A 20,601-nucleotide genomic window follows, 5' to 3' on the forward strand; every position below is an offset into this window, starting at 1 on the left:
AGTCCCGTAAAAATTGTAGGACAATTTGCTTAGATCATAAAGGAAATCTTAATTATATTAATCTGGATTTGATTTGGAGCATGAGATTAGAGCAGAAGAAGAAAAGTAATTTGGGCATCGAAGTATGATTACAAGCACTGGAGCAATATCTCAGCCTGCAAAAGCTCTCTTTGCCATATTTCCTTTGTCAGTTAATTGCAATATTCAACAACGTTATCTTGTTACACTTATATATTATTAAACTGTGAATGCGAATCACGAGTCAATTTGATATGTGGTTTAGAAAACTTCCAGACAAATGCATGTTCTCATAATTTTTGTAGTAATCAAAGAAATGCCAAGGTGTAAGTGGTGAATTGTCAAAGTGATTAGGGTTTTTTGATTTCAATTCACTGCATTTTGAGTTCAAATGCGTTTTTCCCCTTGCCTTAATATAGTCTAATGCAGAATATCACTTGTAATGAAAAAAAGTTAGATTATCAGATTATTAACCACATAATGAAGAATGAAATTGACTTGTGTACTTCCCTTTTCACTTATAGCACTTTCCCATTTTTCAATCATTAGATTAAATTATTTAGAAAAGAATCAACGGATATAATAGCTTTCTCATTTAAGAAAGAATAAAATGAAGTAGTCATTTGTATTCACAATTTAACAACATAATCTTTTTATATTGCAAAACAATTCATGGATAAAAGTAAGAATATAATTGTTGGCAGTGAAAATGAAAATGCTAAAATCACTTTTCCATTCAAAAAAGAGTCAAATGAATTAGCAATTTGGATTCAATTTAACAACATAAACTTTTTATACAACAAGGCAAGACAGTTTGACATGAAAACATTTCTACGTAAAGTATTACTTTGAATTCTATACCAACACCACCAACGCATTTGATGCTAAATAGCATTGGATCTCTATCCCAAACCCCACAAGCACCTCTTCATCAATGTCCATTTACCCACTGCCAAAGGCATTGTAAGAAACACCCATCATTTTCTGATGAATTAAATATAAATAAAAATAAAAATAAAGGAGGAATTGAGTGAGTGACAGAAAGTGACTAAACATCGATTACCATTTCTTCTTTACAGAGCTTTCAATCCCCATCTCTGTTAGAAATCAGACTTCCTTTGGTGTTTTCACAAATAAAACGACAAAAGCTACAAGGTAATATTATCATCACTGTCAGTCTCACCTGTTTATTTATCTTTATAAAAAAAGTAAAAAATTGCATGCATTGCAGTTAGCTTATGATATGGACATGCATTATTTAGTGGAGAGAGTTTCTGGAAACAAAATGCAATGATGTGATTTCGATTTGTTTATCAGAAGAAGCATCTGCTGGACGTATATATTTGACAATTAGTTGATATAAAATGATTATAATTTCATTGCATGGAATTTTTAATTGCTTAATAATATAGGTACCAGCACTACAACAAGAAGAACTTCAATAGCATTTTTATAAAATGACAACTAGTTGTGAGGATATGGATATGAATCATTGAATATGATACACCTAAAATCTGAGGCTTTTCAGGATGGTAAATATACATTTGAAATTGTTATGGACGTTCACCTTTGCACTCGTAATTACATTGACTATTAACTTATCGAGTTCTAATCCAGCTCCCGAAAAATCAGAGTACTTTATAAAGAAGAATATCGCTTATGAAAAAACCAAGACGGGCTGCTATCTTTTGAGCTTGAATGAGAGAACTATTGGTGGTCCACAATAATCCGATCCAGTTTTTGGCTCAACTGGTGTGGGCTTCCATTTTTGAAGATAGTTTCAAGAAATCCCAAGAAGAGAATTGGACCATCAGAAATGGATTAGGCTGGCACCCAACAAATCAGGTTTTTTGAGAGGCAATGGTTGGTTTGTTTGTATCTCCATGTGTAGAAGGAGATTTGATCTTCCACCACAAACTGACACAATTCCTTCTGTTGCTTCTTTGAATTGGACAATTCATGTTTTCTTGACCTAATTGACAAAAATAACAGGCTCACAAGATTCTTTTAATTTAATCTCAGTTTTGCATCGGTCACTTTCCATTTTTTCTGTTCTTGACTTGTTTGTAATCGTTTTTCACAAGTTTGTGTGGGTGTGTGTGTGTGGGGTTGGGGTAATTCTGCAAACTGTAGGTTACCATTTTGCTCTTGTAGTAATTTCTGTGTTCTGCAGAAGTTGTTTTTACTTTTGGGAACAAGGGGAAGCCTGTATTTTGCAGAGATTTTGCAAGAAGCTCAAACAAGTAAGTTTAAAAAAATTTACTAGCCGATAAAGTCTTGAATGTTTCATGAAAACAAGTAATCTAAAGCATATATCCAACTAACTTGTTCTGCAAGTCAGAATGTTGTTACAAAAACTACTATTTTATTACCATATTTGAACATGAACAAATGTTGAATGTGTCTTAAAAGCATCTATTACAGGTTCCCCGGAAGTGATCCTAGAGCTAGCTAGCTAGTTCCGCAAATCCGACACAATAATGAAAAAGATCATAAGAAAATGTGACAAAAATGATTGGTTGTAATGCTAAAAAGAAATGTAGCAAGAAATTCAGGTATTTGGATTAGGATCACGAACATCATAACCACGATCATGATCGTCATTACCAGGATGGGGATCATCAATGTCAGGTTCATCATCGTCATCATCATCATTACGAGGATCAGTATCAGGGTCATGTTCAGGATCAGGATCGTCATTCTGCATTTCCATTTGGGATGCAGCAAGAAATAGGGCTCCAGTTCCTGAACCACCATGAGAATGTTCAATGACAACATTGTCTGAAAGATCATTCCCAAGCATTTCCCACACACTGCTGTTGAGATAATTTCTGAAGACTCTATAGTGCTCGTAAATCCCGCCTTCCACGGTAACTACACTTTTCTTGTTTTCAATTCTCCCAAGCTTCTTAATTATCCCAAGAATACCAGCTCCAGCAAGACGGGCTCCACGTTCTGCAACGATGTCACAAACCTCTGAAACTACCTCCCTTGCCCTTGGAGAAGTACTAGTGATCTGGTAGTCATGGAGCAAAAGAGTTAAAAGTACTTAACTATTTTGTCCATCATTAAGATTGAAGACTACTTCAGGTACTGTTTTATTACTTCGTTGGGAAGAAACCTTACCCCAAAAACATTCTTCAGTTTTTCGCCGACAATTTCGTGATCCTCTGATGTATCTTGATGCATGGCAGCCATATCAGGTGAACTACATAATATGACAAGCAAAATACTATTAGCGGCTGAATGATTCATTGAGATCCAATCATCCAATATTTCCAAATTTCAACCAAATGACTAGAAGGTAATGCAGCTGATAGAAATTGTACATTCACATTAGACTTTGTTGTGCACCTCAATTGGTAACGAGTCATGAGTTTTGAAGGCACCGTGTCTCCGAATAATGCTGTTTCCTGTGCCATCTTCAGTAATACTCTTCTCACAATTTCTCCCAGATACATTCCCGAAATCAGCTTCTCGAATCTCTGAGGCAAAACACGATTAGGTCAAACGTAGAAAACTTATGCCTTACAATATTTTGGAAACTTGGAGTACAAGATTTGCCTTACCCGGCATCCAGGATTTGGACTTTCAGCATCTAAACAAGTATCAAAGATGGTTATTGGAAGATGAGGAGAACTGAAATCTCCCCACTGTGTGCTAATTACCTGCACAAGTAAGCAGATATTTAACTGCGCCCTTCACTTACTGTATAATAAAAAAATTCCATAGACAGACACTAACCATGTCGCCTAATTTAGGCGATGGACCATGCCACTGGAGAGCTGCATTTGCAGGCTCTACATAAGCAGCATCCGTGCCCATTGCTAGAGTAACCGCAGCCACGCTTTCTCTGTTGTAGTATCTACCTCCTGCCAAATTTCCTACGGTATCATCAACCTGCTCAAGAAGATAGCTGAATTAACTGCAAGGAATCATTTTTTCGTAGTGAAATCAAGCAACGTGGAGTAACATAAACCACGGGAGTTGCATACCATTGCGTAAACCCGCAATTTCACTCCATGTTCCTCCAGGGCTTTGTTGAAGTCACTCACCAACCTTTTTCCAACCTGATCTCATTGAAATATTGTACATACAAAGATGGTTAAAATTTGTGCAATTGCCGTGAGATATTGGACAAAATAATGCTTCCCAAATCTGATACTTAAGCAGTTAATTTTGCTGCAGCAATGAGTGTAAAATATCAAGAAAAAGGGGTAAATATAACCTAACTTTGCTATCAGCTGAGAAACTCTTCCATTTGATAGCGGTTCCATCGGAGACAACAGACTGTTCGACTGGACATGATACTATACAACCAAGTTTGCTCATCTCCTTTGCTGATGTATTGGGATGTTCTGAAACAAACTTTCCTAGCTCCACAGCAATAAAATCAAATAATTCCTATTTAATGAAAAAAAAGTATATGTATCATATTCATCTGTGCACTGAAGTCTATAAAACACATGTTGACCAAGCTCAAGTTTTTATCGTGTAAACGAAAAAAATTGTGGCAATGCAATGCATGACCTTATTTAAATTAAAAAAAAATTGTTTACGTTATCTGCATATGTTGGTGCTGATATTGTGCTTGTATAAAAGCTACTTTGTTTCATGCTTCTCATTGGCGCCTAATATGATCTTCTAGTCATTTGTTAAAACTTTTAAGCTGCTCCAAAAATTTTAATTATCTATATGTACCTTTGCAGTAGCAGCCATGAGATTGGAGGGAATGGGAATCTCCTCCCTGTTTAAATTTGAAATGGGGTTGTTCTTCCCTCCAAGTCTGGCACACAAGATCAAGAAGTTCGTTCCCCGCAAATTTACGCCATAATAAAATCCTTCCTCATCTCTGCCACCACACCAAAATACACCTCAAATCAAAATTTAAGAGAAAATGCTAGTATTATTTTCTTTTTCTTCAATGCGCGCGATATTCTGTTATAAATTCTAAACTATATATCCTATACTGGCAGGGGCAAAGGACCGGACACACTGCCCTGCATGAGCAATCGAGGATGTACCCTACCCGGTGGGGAGGGGAGCGACATAGGAAACCAGCATGTTGAGAGTTGTGATGGTCCCACTGGAAGCAAGGCAAGCTTTCATGTCAGACACCAAGGCATTTGAGACCTGCCAAAGCTTTGGCACCGGAGTGGCGCAGTCCCTGGCAAATTTGCGTAGTATTTTTTGTGTTTCTCTCCATTGACGCTGTTTCTTCCGCGTCCACTGTCTCAGTAAAACTGCTGCCGCTACCACTGTGGTAGTTACGATCACTGATGCCACCACCACCACCTTCTTCCTCATTGTTTTTGTTGTCTCTCTGATTGCAATGTGGGCAGCAATCAACAACTTGCAAACAAAGATCTTTGCTTGTTATATGTTTTGTTATGTTTTCTCTGATCAAGTGTTGGTTAAAAAATAACAGAAACCCGTCATTTGTGCAGGGAGGAACGAGTATTATGGATGGAGGGGTGCAACAGATGCATACATTATGTTGATTTATATAACACCGAAGAAATATTAAAACATATCCCAAGTTTCTAGCTGAATTTTTCTTTTTTATAAATATTCTACATTAAACTCATCGAAACTATGAAGAGGAAGTTTTGAGCTTAGGTGTAGAAATGAGAGAGAGAACACGGCCCATATCATACGTTTTGGGCTGAAAGTATGGGTAATAAGAATTCATGGAAATGGGTGGCCTAAATAATTTGAATATGGGCTAATAGAAGGGCTAAGGGAGTTGATATGGATTTCGTAAAATAAATACAAATGGACTGATTGCCGGATTTTTACATTCTGCATGGGCCCTATGCTGTTTCTAGACGCAAGGATTAGGTTTAATGAGACTAAGTCTCACTCGCCTAGACTAAATCAGGGACTAGCTGGTTTGAGTGAGACCTCTCGAAAACCATGGGACTAGCTAAGACTGTCCCCTTTCTCCCCCCTCCCTCCTCCTCGCCTTGCTACTTGACCACTCACCCTCGAAAACCATTGGACTATCACAACCAATTTTCATATAAAATACCAAATTGAAGATGGGAGTGAGGGGATTACAATTCTACCTGAATCAAGGCCAAAAGGTGGTCGGAGGTGGCCGAAAAATGGCCTGGAAGTCTCGGCCGGTTCGGGTTTTTTTTGAATCCATGACAGATTCAAGCATGCAAAGCTCGGATCTGGGACTAAAGATGGGGAAGAGTTTGTTAGTGGTGCAAACCTCATCTAATCCGATGAGGTTTAGTAGGAAAACTCGTCGAGAAACTTGCAACTCATCGGAAAAAATGGAGCCGTGAGGGTTCCATTCGACTAGCACAGAGCTAGAGAGAGAGAGAGAGAGAGAGAAAGGGAGGAGAGAGAGAGATACAGACTGAAATCAAGAAGGAGGGAGGAGAGAGAGGCTGGAATTGAGAGGTTTAATCTGGGGAGGAAAAGATTGGAATGGAAAAGGGAGAAAAAGAGGGACAAAATGGGACGGTAAGGGAGGAATAGAGGGATAAAAACATAGAATGAAAATAAAATATTAATAATTATGGATTAAATAATATAATATTAGAGTTTGTTATTTATCCTGCTTGTTAGTCCGATACTGCATCAAATGCTTCACTAAGTTAGTCCAGCTTAGTCTAGTCTAAGCCAGTCCAACTTAGTCTCTGAAGTTAGTCCAGTCCGAGATAGTCCGGTGTAACAAATGCACTCTAAGTGTCTCAGCTAAAAATAAGCCCAAAATTTATAAAGAGAACTTTATTTAATTTTTTTTTTTTTATCATTTAACCCCAAGTCTTAAATCCATATTGAGTACACTATGAAACATGTATGGTACGTGAAAAATAAAAACATATATTATTTGGCAACTTTAACACAAAACAATTTGAAAAATTTGGTCATTTTTAACTTTAATATTTATCTATTATTATATCTTCGATAATGTATACGTGCAATGGCGGAGCTAGACTTCTATTATTATATCTTCGATAATGTGCAAGGGTGGAGCTAGACTTTTATGCATAGGGGCCAAAAGCTAAACAAAAGTTAAAAAAATACGTACATGTATCATACATTGGAGTTTTAAAAAATGCGTCATTTAATGAATCCTTAAGATGTGTAAGGAAAACAAAAGTATTTTTTAAAATTATGTTTGTATGTGTATAATGCTGAAATTGATTTACTGACTAAGTTAAAACCTATATATTTTGCAGGAAATAAAATAATGAATAAGAATTAGAAAAAGAAGAAGAAGAAGAAGAGAGAGGATCATGATCACTAGTGTACAATAAAGCATAAGAAATTAATACTTGAGACAGAAACAAATGTAAAACTTTGAAAACTTGAGACCCAATTCGTTTTATAATTAAAAGATGGAGAAAGAGAGATCAATGTACCAAAAAAGATATCGCCGGCCGACAGTCAAGCGTGGAGTGTAGCACATAGAAACTCACGAGTCATGCAAAGTAGACAATCTTTTCTTGCGTGTGAAGTCTAACTAGTTCACCTTTATGTACAACTAAAGCCTACGACTAAGACCTTGCTAGATATATATATGCGCTCATTTTGTGATATACATTTTGATACATTTTGTAAGGTTAACCTTCGTAATTTTATTCAAGGATTCAAATCGTTTATGTTTCAACTTCTCATTCGTTAATCATCTTTACAAAAAAAAAAAAAAAAAAAAAAAAATAAACAAACCCAAAACATCAAGACATTCATTTGTAGTGAAGAAAATGAATTTACGCAAAGAAATACTAAAGGGCTGGCCCTGAGGGGGTGCTAGGTGTGCGACTACACAGGGTTCCGATTTTTGGAGACCTCTGAATTTTCATAACCTTTATAAGTTACTACACATAGAAAAAGTGTGAACATAATTCACAATGTTGTATTAGTGGAGTTGTCTAGTGCTGATACTTCCATCTAATTATGCACGGATTCAATTCCCTACATATTTGGGCCTTTCTGAGCTACATTAATTAATTAATTAATTTTTTAAATATTTGTAATTTAATTTCTTCATTATAAAAGATAACTTTTGATAATAAATGTATAATTTGGAATACTATAATTAATTCAAATCCTTAAAAGTCTGAAGACATAATTGTTAAAAGCTCCCATTTCCATATATGACATAATGTAACCAAATACATGTCATCGTTTAATCTTTTGGTCATCGCTTTAAAGGTTATCTAATTTTGCCACTTAGTACTACGGTCTAATGATATTTCTCTTCACTTGTAAGTGAGAGGTCTTAGGTTCGATTCTCGCCAAAAATGAAGTTGAACCACATTATTATGACAATCTCATTGTAGGAGTTACCCCATTCCTTTGCACAAATGCAATTGGCACCTTGCATAATTAGTGACTAAGCTTTGATGTGAACAGGGGTTGGAATTCAAAACAGTGTCGTCGTGCACGTTGCATGCAATTAGCAGGAGGGTGTAGCCTCACAATCCAAGTATATCTTTCACATAGTATTTTATTACTATTTTCTTACTCGGCCACTACATTTGTAGCCGCCTCCTATTGCTATAAATAGGAAGCCTTCGCCATTCTTTTAAAAACACAGAAGCATGCAATGCATGCATAATGTAGAGGTGGTGTGCATATGTATATACATGTATGTACGAGTGTGTATATATTATATATGTTTAGAGAGAGAGAGAGAGAGAGAGAGAGATTAGAAAAGAAAATAGAGTGGAAGAAATATATTGGTTTAGGAGTGATCACGGAACTTGCTTAAGTACGTGGAGCTTAACTATTTCGGTAGTGATGTGGATAAGTATGTGAAGCTTAGCTATTCCGGTAGTGACGTGAATCTTTGTTTTAGCTTTGAAATTCAGGTAGGGGAAATACATCAGACCTTTACGGAAATTGATTTTATTAAATTTCGTGAAGTGTTATAATATTCTTGATCTTTTTGGTTGATTAATGTGTTGGATATTAATTGGCTAATTGCTTCGGTTAAGTGTTTACCTATTATTGGTTATGAAATTATTGTTAGAATGCTATTTGTTGAGAATATATTGTGATACATATAAAAGATGAAATGACATCATTTGTGCATCATTCATGTTGTAAGATGTGGTTGGAACTTCAATGTTAAGATTGGAATTCGGGAAATGAGGGTAGTTGGAAAGGATATTTTGTGTAGTTGAATCTATTCATTGTGAAACTAGTTCCAGGCGAGCTTGGTGTGCACATTAGAATAGGATATTGGCGGGATAAATTGTTGATGTGGTTGATTTGGGTTAGAGATCAATGAATTAGATAAGATGACTAACAAAAGGGGTTGATGAATTTGGGATATCGTATGGGGTTTAGTTTCTATAATAGAACATTTGAACCACCACTGCAGTGGTAAAATGCATAGTATGGGACATGCAGGTCTGCGTGTTTTATTACATAAATTCACGGGGGTAGCCAAAGAGGTTGCACTATATTCATGCATTGTTATCAATAATGATTTGATATTTTACTATATGATTTCATGGCACTTAATTTAATATCGTCAATTTACTGTGGTAAGGTTATGTCCCTATTGAGCTGTTGAAGCTCACCCCTCTATTGTTATGCAGGTTTACGAACTAGACATTCAAGATGGTAGGCATGATGAGATCGAATTAGATTGGAGAATAGAAAGTTTATTCATCCATTTACTGTAGGTTGTAAAGAATTCTTGATTTGTCGTTATTTTTATAAGTGGAATTTATTTTCCAACTCGTTTCAATTTCCTTTTAATTATTTAGTTTTAACTCACATTTCAGATTCAGGTTCGAGTTTTTATTACCGACCTGGGTTCGGGGCGTGACATACACACACACACAAATATAAAATATAAAAGAAAATATAGGAACGAAAATTTAGTCCATGTATGGACCTCCAATTGAGTCTTGCACAAGGCCTCCAAAATCTTAGAACCAGCTTTGCTAAAATGATTATCATTAATCTAACAGTCAAATGGTTTCGGATTTGGGTGATTATGATGGAAAAACTTTGTCCATTTGAGATTATTTGAGCAACACACTCAATGGAATTAACATTAGAGGTGGAAGTAATGTCTGCATGAACTCAAAACAAATATTTACCCACGAAATTAAAAAACCTAGTGAGTGGTGAGTTAAGACTTTACACAAAATGAAATGGAGCAGGAAGATGGTGCTTTATACCTTTAAAGCACATCCTTGTTTTCACAATGTAATCACTCAAGTGAAGGGACCTTCAATCCTAGCTCATTACGTCTTTGTGTGGTGTTGAATAAGACCTCCAAGTTCCAAGAGGATGGAACCTCTAAGTCCCCACACCAAGGTGAGAAGTGAAGAGAAGAGGGATGATATAGAAGATGATTTAGTTAGAATAAAATCAACCGTAGGTGGCCAGCCTACTAGATAGGAAAAGGAAAGTTGTGTGCCTCTAAGTTTCTTCTCACAAAGCCCTAATGAGATTTGAGTTATAACTCCCCGTTTTGTAGCCTCTCTAATTTTAGTGGCTTAAGTGAAAAACTCACCCTTCCCTCATATTTATCCTCCCTTTGTTATTGGGCTTGTTGCTCATTTTGTTTTAAGTTGTCACACAATTTCAACTTAATGAGCCTTATGGACCGATGCCCATTGAGTCGTGAAACTCGAAATTAATTTAAAGCTCAATTCAAACTTATTTATTTGATTAATTAATTTGTTAAAATCTCAACCATACTCAATTAAATGGTTTAATTGTATTTATCCATCTTAGTTATATTTCTCCAACTTAATGAGCCTTACGATCCATTAGGTTCTAGTTAGCGAGGCAATGGGTGTTGGAACTCTTACTAACCAATTGTGAATCAAAACTTACTTTTAATTCTACATATAATGAAGATTAGTAATTGCTAATCTTCAGGGCTTCCACAAATTATGAGTGACACTTAGAAGTATGCCATGGCTCCCCAAATTAAATAAAAGTGGTGAAGAACCTATTCAGTTACAATTGCAATACAATAAAATATGGTCTTTTTCTAATTCAATACTCTTTATTACATTGTTTCAGTTGATAGTCATTCATATCTACTATTCAATGTGATTATTATCCATATGATTCATGTGAATGCGATTTGGAACATTCTTCCTAAATCATATTCATATACTTTGGCCAAAGAATCAAATCATATCACAAAGTATCTTCCTTCAACGATTGAAGGTTAGAGATCCATTGTTGTACACTCAAATGTCTCTATGAATAAATCAATGATCCTGACAATGCAAGTGGAGCATGATCTTTGGTTACATTGTTAAATGATCAAATTTGTTGATTGTTGTTTAGTGTACTCAAGAACCTTTCGAGCACCTATTTGTTTATCTTGGTGCTTAGCACTGATGACTTGAAAGAAGTCATACTTACAATTGAGTTGACATAACACATGCTAGCCTTAGCGGATTGTTAATACCAATTGACAATCCTAGGGTTAGGAATGTTTTAGGAATGAATTCATAAGAGTATGGTCTCATTGACCTAACTTTCTTAGATCACTTGTCTCTTAGGTTAATTATGTTCCTTGGATAATTGATTATATGCACAATATGTGAGAATAGTGAATAACAATAAACCTTATACTTTCATTAAACTAAATAAGAATTTAACAACATAAGTATTTGAAAAGCTATTACATCAAATGAGTGGCTTTCAACACATACTTTTAAAACAGATTATTAGTAGGTATATTTTTAAGGGATGACCTAAAAGATAGACGGTAAATACATTACGAAGTAAGCACTACAAAATAGGAGTCAAAATGCATGTCAAAAAGTGTCCCCAATCCTGACTGATCATATGTTGCTTCAAATAATTGTAAATTTTTCATCAGAAATGACAAAGAAAAATGTTTTGAAAATGAATTGCAATTGGGTTGAAGGTAATGAAAATTTGTTGTTTTGTTTAATTGAACAACAAAAGCAAATTATTTACACAGTCACGTTGTAGAATCAATTCATGTTTACATATGTTTATTGATATTGTACGACCTTCAGTATAAATTTGTCATCTACTCAATTTATATAGAATATTGTTAACTACTCACACATTTTTACCTTTCAAACACATATTTTAATTTTCAACCGTTGAATAAATCAATTGAAGCAGTTCAAAAAATATAAATTAACAAAAAATATGTGGATGATAAATAGAGGTGCATGGATAACACCACCCTTTATATATCACATGAATTAGTACCACATGTGTTGCACTAGAACACAATAATATTCCTTTGAGAAGGATCATGCATGAACACGCGTTGGAGGGGAATGTGGCATACAATGTGTTCCCAAGATTCAAGACGTAAGGATAAGGAGGCCACATAGTGCGAAGCTTTCAACCGACATGATGTACGTAGTCAATTTAGATACTGGAGATACTTTGTTCACCCTTAACAGACAGATATTTGAGTCTCAAAAGGATTGTTTATGGTGTGGTTAACAATCAAAATTGTTAATCTTAATTACATTCTAATTGACTAGTATAGTTATGTGGTACACCAACTCTAATTAGAACAATAGCCCAAAAAGAAAAAAAGTAGTGAAATGCACTTCCTCTAAGAACACCAGAAGGAAAAAAATTTAATTAGAGAAAACCATACTTTTTTGATCTTATTTGCAAATCATGTAATTTGTCATCAATAAGAAATAAGCACGTAATCAACACTTAGGTAATAATCCAATTATCAACAACCACGTGACCACGCACTAGTACAAAAAACACTTTGCGCGACGCAGGTCCTTCATTGCGCAAAGTCAAAAAAACGTCGAGCAAAAATTTGCCCAACGAACCTTCGTCACGCACCAACCGTCACGCCAAGGCAGTGACAATAGGGTTTGCGAGACGAAGAAATGACATGCGTTGCGTAAAACCACTTTGCCCTTTTTCTTATGAGTACAAAATAAATAAATTAAAATCCACTTAGTAAATATATATACCATTGAACTTGATGGGAAACACATTGTACGAAATTAGTTTCAACGATCCAACTGTCAAATTTTTTTGTATATACTTCGAGATCACATACGCAAAAAATCGCAAAAAACAAACATTTAGAGATCAAGTAACGGGATAAAACTTTTTAACGGTTATAAACGAAAAATCACGATTCAATGATTATTTTAACTCTGATTTTGATGATTTTTTACAGCTACATTCTTTAAACCTATATGAATACAATGAACTAATTTGATTGTCAATTTAAAACATTTACACAAGTGGATACCACAAAAGAAAAAAGGCAATGCAAGAACCCCAAAAGAAAAGCAAAAGGAGAAAAAAAAAAAAAAAACAAAACAAAACTTTGCGCGACGCAATTGCACGTACGTCGCACAAAGGTTTTTTTTTGTTTTTTTTTCCCTTTTGCTTATGAGTACAAAATAAATAAATTAAAATCTACTTGGTAAATATATATACCATTGAACTTGATGGGAAACACATTGTACAAAATTAGTTTCAACGATCCAACCGTCAAACTTTTTTGTATATACTTCGAAATCGCATACGCCAAAAATTGCAAAAAACAAACGTTTAGAGATCAAGTAATGGGACAAAACTTTTCGATGGTTATAAACAAAAAATCACAATTTAACGGTTATTTTAACTCTGATTTTGATGATTTTTTACAATTACACTATTTAAACCTATATGAATACAATGAACTAATTCGATCGTCAATTTAAAACATTTACACAAGTTGATACTACAAAAGAAAAAGGCAATGCAAGAACCCCAAAAGAAAAGCAAAACGAAAAAAAAAAAAAAAAAAAAAAAACAAAACTTTGCGTGACGTAGGTGCAGTTGTGTCGAGCAAAACATTTTTGCGCGATGCAGTTGCACCTACGTTGCGCAAATTTTTTTATTTATTTATTTTTGCCCTTTTGCTTATGAGTACAAAATAAATAAATTAAAATCTACTTAGTAACTATATATACCATTGAACTTGATGGGAAACACATTGTACAAAATTAGTTTCAACGATCCAACCGTCAAATTTGTTTGTATATACTTCGAGATTACATACGCCAAAAATTGCAAAAAAACAAAAACATTCAGAGATCAAGTAATGGGACAAAAATTTTCGACGGTTATAAACGAAAAATTATGAGTTAACGGTTATTTTAACTCTGATTTTGATGATTTTTTACAGCTACACTCCTTGACCCTATATGAATACAACGAATTGATTTGATCGTCAATTTAAAATATTTACACAAGTGGATACTACAAAATCTTATGTTATACTTGAAAGTATTAATAAATTCTAAGTGCTAGGGAATCTATCATTTTGATGGGATACGCATTGTACGAAACTAATTTCAATGATCCAACCATCAAACTTGTTTGTATATACTTTGAGATTGCATACGCCAAAAATCGCAAAAAGAAAAAAAAAAATTCAGAGATCAAGTAATGGGACAAAACTTTTCGACGGTTATGAACGAAAAATCACGAAACACTTAATTGTACCCAGATCATAAGGAAGTATTACATCATCTGAGCTTGTCTTTTAAGTTCCTCATTTTCGTTCTTTGCTAGCAGCCTTACTTGTTCAGTGACCTTCTTGGTCAATTTTACCTATTCAACGGATACGAAACATTAAGAGAAAAAAAAAGGGGGTGGTAAAGTAAAGGATTATTTGGAAAGCTTTAAAACACAACTGTTGCAATTATCATAATTCATAAAGTCCTTATTAGCATGCTACTAAATGAGGAATAACAGACTTGATAGGAGGACAAATAAAACTGTAGGTGAGGAAACTGAATGCAATTACCAATCGAGGTAGAAGTTTAGAAGCATCTGAAGGCAGACCACCTCCATCAGCCATCTAAGGAGGTGTTGCACTGTTATTACCCGTCTTTAAACCAGAAGTAATAATCTCGTTAAACCTAGCCTGCAGGGGAAGTATGTGAAAAAGAGAATCACATGATCACATATGTTAAAGAAGAAGCATTCTCATTTATAGGCTCCGCCACACCAAAAACTAAAACAAATCAACCTGTAAAATGACAAACAAACCTTTGCTTCGTCCATCTCAACACTTGCATTGTCAAGTCTATCCAACTTAGAGGAGTCCTTGCTAACAAGGGAAACCTTAAGAAAGGGAATAAATTCAGTCATCCAAAATCCTAAAGTAGTCACAATCATGTAAAAAAAAACTACAGACCAGGATTGGTGTTAGCTGCCTTTCGAGATCAAGTAGGCCCTTAGCAAAAGCAGCTGCAAACATCTGTAAATAGATATCTTGTAAATAATCTAACTTATAAATGATGAAAATATTAGGGATCATAACAATAAGGCAATTTACTTCATTTAAATAGAGATCAAATAAGACAAGAAGAAAAAGGGAGCAATATACAAAAAATATATAAACCCATGAGCACTAATGAGACTATACCTGCACACGGCCCTCATCAAAGCTGATTAAGTGGAGCAGAAAAAAGTCGTTGACTTTGGGCAACGAATACTGGCGTCGTGTAAAACAGCTTTGTGCGACACCAGTCTTCATCGCGCAAAGCTCTTTTGCGCAACGTAAGTGCACCTATGTCGCGCAAAGCTGTTTTACACAACATAGGTGCACCTGCGTCACGCAAAGTTGGGAAAAAGCGGTAAAGCATTCTTGGTTTGTAGTCAAAATCTTGCACAATGCACAAAACGTCGCACAAATGGCCTTTGCGTGACGAAGGCTGGTGTCGCGCAAAGATGTTTTGCATGACGCAGGTGTACTTACATCGCGCAAAGCTGTTTTACTCGACGCCAACCTTCGTCGCACAAAGTGCCATCGCGCAAAGTCCATTTGTGCTACATTTTGTGTTTTGCGTCACGCAAACATACTTTGCGCGACGAAATTTGCTCCGTCGGGCAAACATTTTTTCTACTAGTGACATCATATGATTTACAAAATATAATTTAAGTAAATGGCTTTCATAGCATTACTTATCATATATATATTAGTAATTTAAATTTACAATGAGGGCTCACATCACATGACCTTTTCTCACCGACGATATATACCAAAATACTCTCTTAACTTAAGCATGTCCACTCAAGGCAAGGAGGTTTTGAGAGGAGATGAGAAAATGGACCACTTTTGGATATTCTGGCGGCTCTTGACATATCTCCCACTTCTCATATGGTTGCTGTGGAATATATATGCAGGAAGCAACAGAAAATATTTATACATATATGGAGGACCCGACAGCAACATTACGTGCATAAATATGCATGTTTTTTAGGCTTCACGTTAATCCGGGGCCCTTTTGTCTTTGCATGTCCTTAATTTTCCAAAAAAGAAATTTGGTGGGGGGAGGGGGCATGGTCCCTTTGTTTGATATTTTTTGGATGTTTCTTCCTTCTGCAAGTTGTGTCGTGAAGGTTTTGTTTGATAATTTTTTAGTGATCGTGAAGGTTTTGTTGGTTTCGTTCACAAAGTCTGATTATTTGTGAGATAATTAGCCTAAAATTGACAATTTATAAATTATTTATACAATAATACAAACAGGCAAGATAAATTGCGGTGATGAAAATAATATTTGATCCAATAATAACAATGATAAATAGTTCATAAATGTTCTATATGATCGTTTTGTATTGTTCTGTCTTTTTCATCAATACTATTGTATCCTTATGAACATACAAACTTGCATAGGATGAGTTTTCTATATTTCGTTCTGCTTTTCACTAAATTTAGAATAAAAAATAGTTTACAATTTTAAGAAAGCAAGGTGAATTGTTACATCATATACTATGGCAATCCATCTATTTTAATTTCAGCTTTAAACTACTGAAAATAACGGTTTGAAAATTATTATTTTTAAAATAACCTTGTAGAAAGTAGTTAATGATCTTATTCGAATGACTCATTCCTTGCATTCAATGAATATTGAACGAACAAATGGATTCCTAACCGCTAGGGAGACAAATAGAAAGAAAAAAAAAGAAGGGAGTTTTAACGAAAAATTCATGGTACTGTTCACTTTAACAAAAAACCACATTTTTACACTAAAAAGTCAATTATGGTACTATTCACTTTACCCTTTATCTTGTCCTTATCGTTAAAACTGAAAGTTTTCAAACCATTTTCATTAGTTTTCCTAAAAAAAAAACCCTCAGATGTCGATGCCTGCTTGCGTCTTTGGGATGCAATCCATCTTGGTCTCTTCCCTCTTTTCACTTCTTGTTTCTCATATCATCTATCTATCTTCATTTTGTGGTTGTCCTTGTGATGAGAAGAGTTTTTTTATTGTGGTTGATCTTTGATCTATCAAGAAGAACCTTTTAGCGTCCATGAACTATGGCTCAAATTCAAATCTTTGAACACAAACTATGTTATTAGAGTTGAGATAAATAACTGTGAGGGAGAAACAACGTTTGGTGGTGATTCATAGCAATGCTTCTTGATCCATGTTTGATGCACTTCTTTTTTCCCGGTAATTCTATGACTAGCAAAAGTTAATCTTCGCAAGTGTTATCTTCGTTGTTCCTAATTTGTATTTTTTTTTATATCTACGGGACACTATCTTGATTCCTGAATGACTCTCCAACGACCTACGGTGCTGTGCCGTATATAGTGGTCTTGACTCTGTCAAATATGACGCAACCTGGCACAAGATTAATTAGTTTTTGAAAGAGATCTAAAAAGGGGACGAGGCCTAATTCTAAATAGGGAAAACGTGTCAACGCATTCGGCGTTTTAGCTTGTGGAGTGAGGGAGGGATGAAGGTCATTACGGAACAACTTATCTCAAACGAGTTTAACGACATATGACGTATAATTTAATAATACAATATTTTGTAAAAACTTTTGATTTATTTTTGCTCACCACCATAATTATGGTGTAGCTCATCCTACACTTAATTGTTAATTATGTGTCATTGCATCTAACTATAACTACTTTTACATTAAATGTTATTTTTTCAAATTTGAAAAAAACTAACTAAAGTTAAATGAAAAGACACGTGACAGATAATTAGGTGTGACAGCCCGTTCCGGAATTTTCGAACCGTAAGGATGAAATGACGATTTTGCCCCTAGTGTGATTTTTTGTTGTGTGTTTTTTTTTTGGATTGTTGTTGGCTGGTTGTGGACCACACACATTTCCCCACACACACCCTCACCTTTCCCTGCCCTGCACCCCCTGTCCCGAGCCCTCTCTTTCTCCCATTTTCATCTCCATTTGTACGGATACACCCCAAAACTCTCCAAATCTTCACAGATCGAGGAAACAAAGTATATATTCTTGCTCGTGAGGTCCGTAGAAGTTCAACCATACCCATTTCAGGTAAGGATACCTTCGCTTTCACGTCGAACTCGAGATACCCGATTTTTGTCACTGTTTATGCACACGTTAATTCTTGTGTTTTTGGGAATTTCAAGCTTGTAGGAAGCTTGGTGAGGTCCTTTGGAGGCTCGGGGTGGTTCGTTTGAAGGTTTTGGACGTCGGGATCGTGAGTTACAAGGTTGGCCGGAGTTGGTGGTGTTTTCCCGGCGAGATTCCGTGTGTTTTAGCACTTGAAAGTGGTATGGATTTGTTCCTCTCGTTGTAAGCTTCATTTTGGTACCAATTTTGTGAAATTTGGTTGAAAAACGAAGAAGATATGAAGGTTTGAAATTTTCACGATTTTCTGGCGTCGGTGATGGCGCCGGAGCCTCGCCGGAGAAGACAACGGAATATTCCGTCAGTTTGGACGGAATATTCCTAACGGCGTTAACGGAATCCGTTAAAGTTAACGCAATATTCCTGACGGCGTTAACTGACGCCGTCAGTGTGCCAGGCACGTGCCTGCGCGTGTGGCCGTGCCTTAGCCGGCGCGTGGGGACACGTGCAACGGTGAATTTTTTTTCTAAAAATATGGGGATGTTCCTGAGGTTGATTAGATCACGTTGGTGTATTCATACACCCCATTTGAGCATTGTTTGAGAAGTTATTTCTTAAGGTTGATTATGTGTTTTAAAATTAACGTTTTTATAGTTGTTTCGCATATAGGTGAGACCTATCCCGAGGACGAGCGCTGTCACTCGAGGCAAGGGGGTTACGACCCTTCCACATACCAGTGAATGGACTTTTGGTTTTCCGTATATACCTATATACTTACGTTTTTCCCAGAAATTTATCTGAAACATTATACGTTTATATGCCATGCCTATAGTTTGCCATTTATATACGCATTATGAGTCGTATATGTTTATATTTGTTTGATGCTGTGGATGCACAGGTAAGTGCCAGGTGAGTTATGATTTATGTTTACGTTCAGTAGTGATTTGAGATGCATAGAGAGCTCATAACCTACACCCCCAGTGTTAGTGTTCCCGTCCAGAGTCGGGCACAGTCCTTCACGTGATGTTCACCTCCCGCATCACACGCTCATCTTGGATCCAAGTTAGGTGCACAGTCCTGTTATACAGACCACTTTAGGTGGTTCCGACTCGTAGGTGACCCGCGATTTTTCGCTCAGCCTTCATGTGATCGTAGCACTTGAGCGTACTTATATTACACCTAAGCTTGTCGTACAATCCGCTTTAAGTGGTTTCGACTTGTGTGCAGGTATAGTTAGTGAGATGGAGATTGGAGCTCTGGATTCAGCCGTACAGGTCACGTTAGGTGACTCCGGCTGACAGATTACATGGCATCGATTTGTTATTACTTGAGCACTTGCATTTTACTTCGAGGTTTGGACATGGCATATTTCGGAGCATGATTTATATATATGTATATTCTATTTTTCTGGGAAGTATATAGGTTTTACGGCGAGGGGTTATAATCTTGTTTATGAAATGGTTTTTGAAAAGCTTTGTTTTTGCCCACTCACACCTTTGCTTTGCGCCTCTCCAGGTTCTAGTTGGCTAGCACGTTTAGTGGCTTCCCCAAGGACTTTTCCCGGCATATCTGACAGATTATTACCAGTGTGGGACCACCTTTGGGTGTGCTTTTGTAGTGTCGTTTTCTCCTGGACTGCTTTAGGTCTTCGTGCTCTGAACTTTGTTTCACACTTACGCTTGCACATGTATGTTATTACTTTGTGTAAAGCTGGTTTTTATTTATTCGTACTATTTTTATTATTATTTTATTAGCTTCCGCACTGTGCACATGGTTACGTCACTTCCACGTGACGGCCAGCATGCCCTGATCTCGATCGGGGTGTGTCAGTTTGGTATCAGAGCCTAGGTTTGGCAGTCCTATACTATTATGAGTATTCTAATGGTTTTGGTGTCTTCTGTCAGAATTATGCCGCCTCGTCGGGAACCACGTCGCTCTGCTGAGCCTAGTTTCCCCGATATTGCTCAGTTGGGGGAAGCTATTGCTACAACTATTCATTCGGCGATCCGCCCTCCCCAGAGGACTCCTCTGGAGACTATGTATAATTTGAAGTTGGATAAGTTCGAAGGCAACGAGGGTTATGAGGGTGCGAAACGGTGGCTAGAACATATTGAGAAGACCTTTCGTGTTTTGCATAATCAGGGGAATCTCCCTGTCGAGAAGTGGGTAGAGACGACTTCGTGGTTTTTGGGTAAGGATTCTGCATCCTGGATTAGGGTACCTTCCAACACAATGATAAGGATTAGAGTGTTTTGAGTCGTTTTTATGTG

At 36.1% G+C, this 20,601-nt stretch overlaps 1 protein-coding gene across 1 annotated transcript; it reads right to left on the minus strand.

Moving 5' to 3' along the window:
• Positions 1–2,569: 2,569 nt before the first annotated feature.
• Positions 2,570–5,325, minus strand: LOC137746687 (probable hexokinase-like 2 protein). Its single transcript, XM_068486690.1, has 9 exons — positions 5,048–5,325; positions 4,720–4,870; positions 4,252–4,422; positions 4,014–4,088; positions 3,763–3,918; positions 3,588–3,686; positions 3,373–3,503; positions 3,145–3,226; positions 2,570–3,034 (listed from the first exon to the last, which is right to left on the minus strand). The coding sequence occupies exons 1-9, from the start codon at positions 5,323–5,325 to the stop codon at positions 2,570–2,572; spliced, it is 1,608 nt and encodes a 535-aa protein (XP_068342791.1).
• Positions 5,326–20,601: the final 15,276 nt, after the last annotated feature.

This window comes from Pyrus communis, chromosome 10, assembly GCF_963583255.1.
Source record: "Pyrus communis chromosome 10, drPyrComm1.1, whole genome shotgun sequence".
Taxonomy (NCBI): domain Eukaryota; kingdom Viridiplantae; phylum Streptophyta; class Magnoliopsida; order Rosales; family Rosaceae; genus Pyrus; species Pyrus communis.

Excerpts from the sequence above, each read along its gene's own strand:
- LOC137746687 (XM_068486690.1), bottom strand. The coding sequence starts at position 5,325 with ATGAGGAAGAAGGTGGTGGTGGTGGCATCAGTGATCGTAACTACCACA. Across the intron at positions 4,423-4,719 it reads TCATGGCTGCTACTGCAAAG|GAATTATTTGATTTTATTGC; the intron begins GTACATATAGAT and ends TTCATTAAATAG. Across the intron at positions 3,035-3,144 it reads AACTGAAGAATGTTTTTGGG|ATCACTAGTACTTCTCCAAG; the intron begins GTAAGGTTTCTT and ends CATGACTACCAG.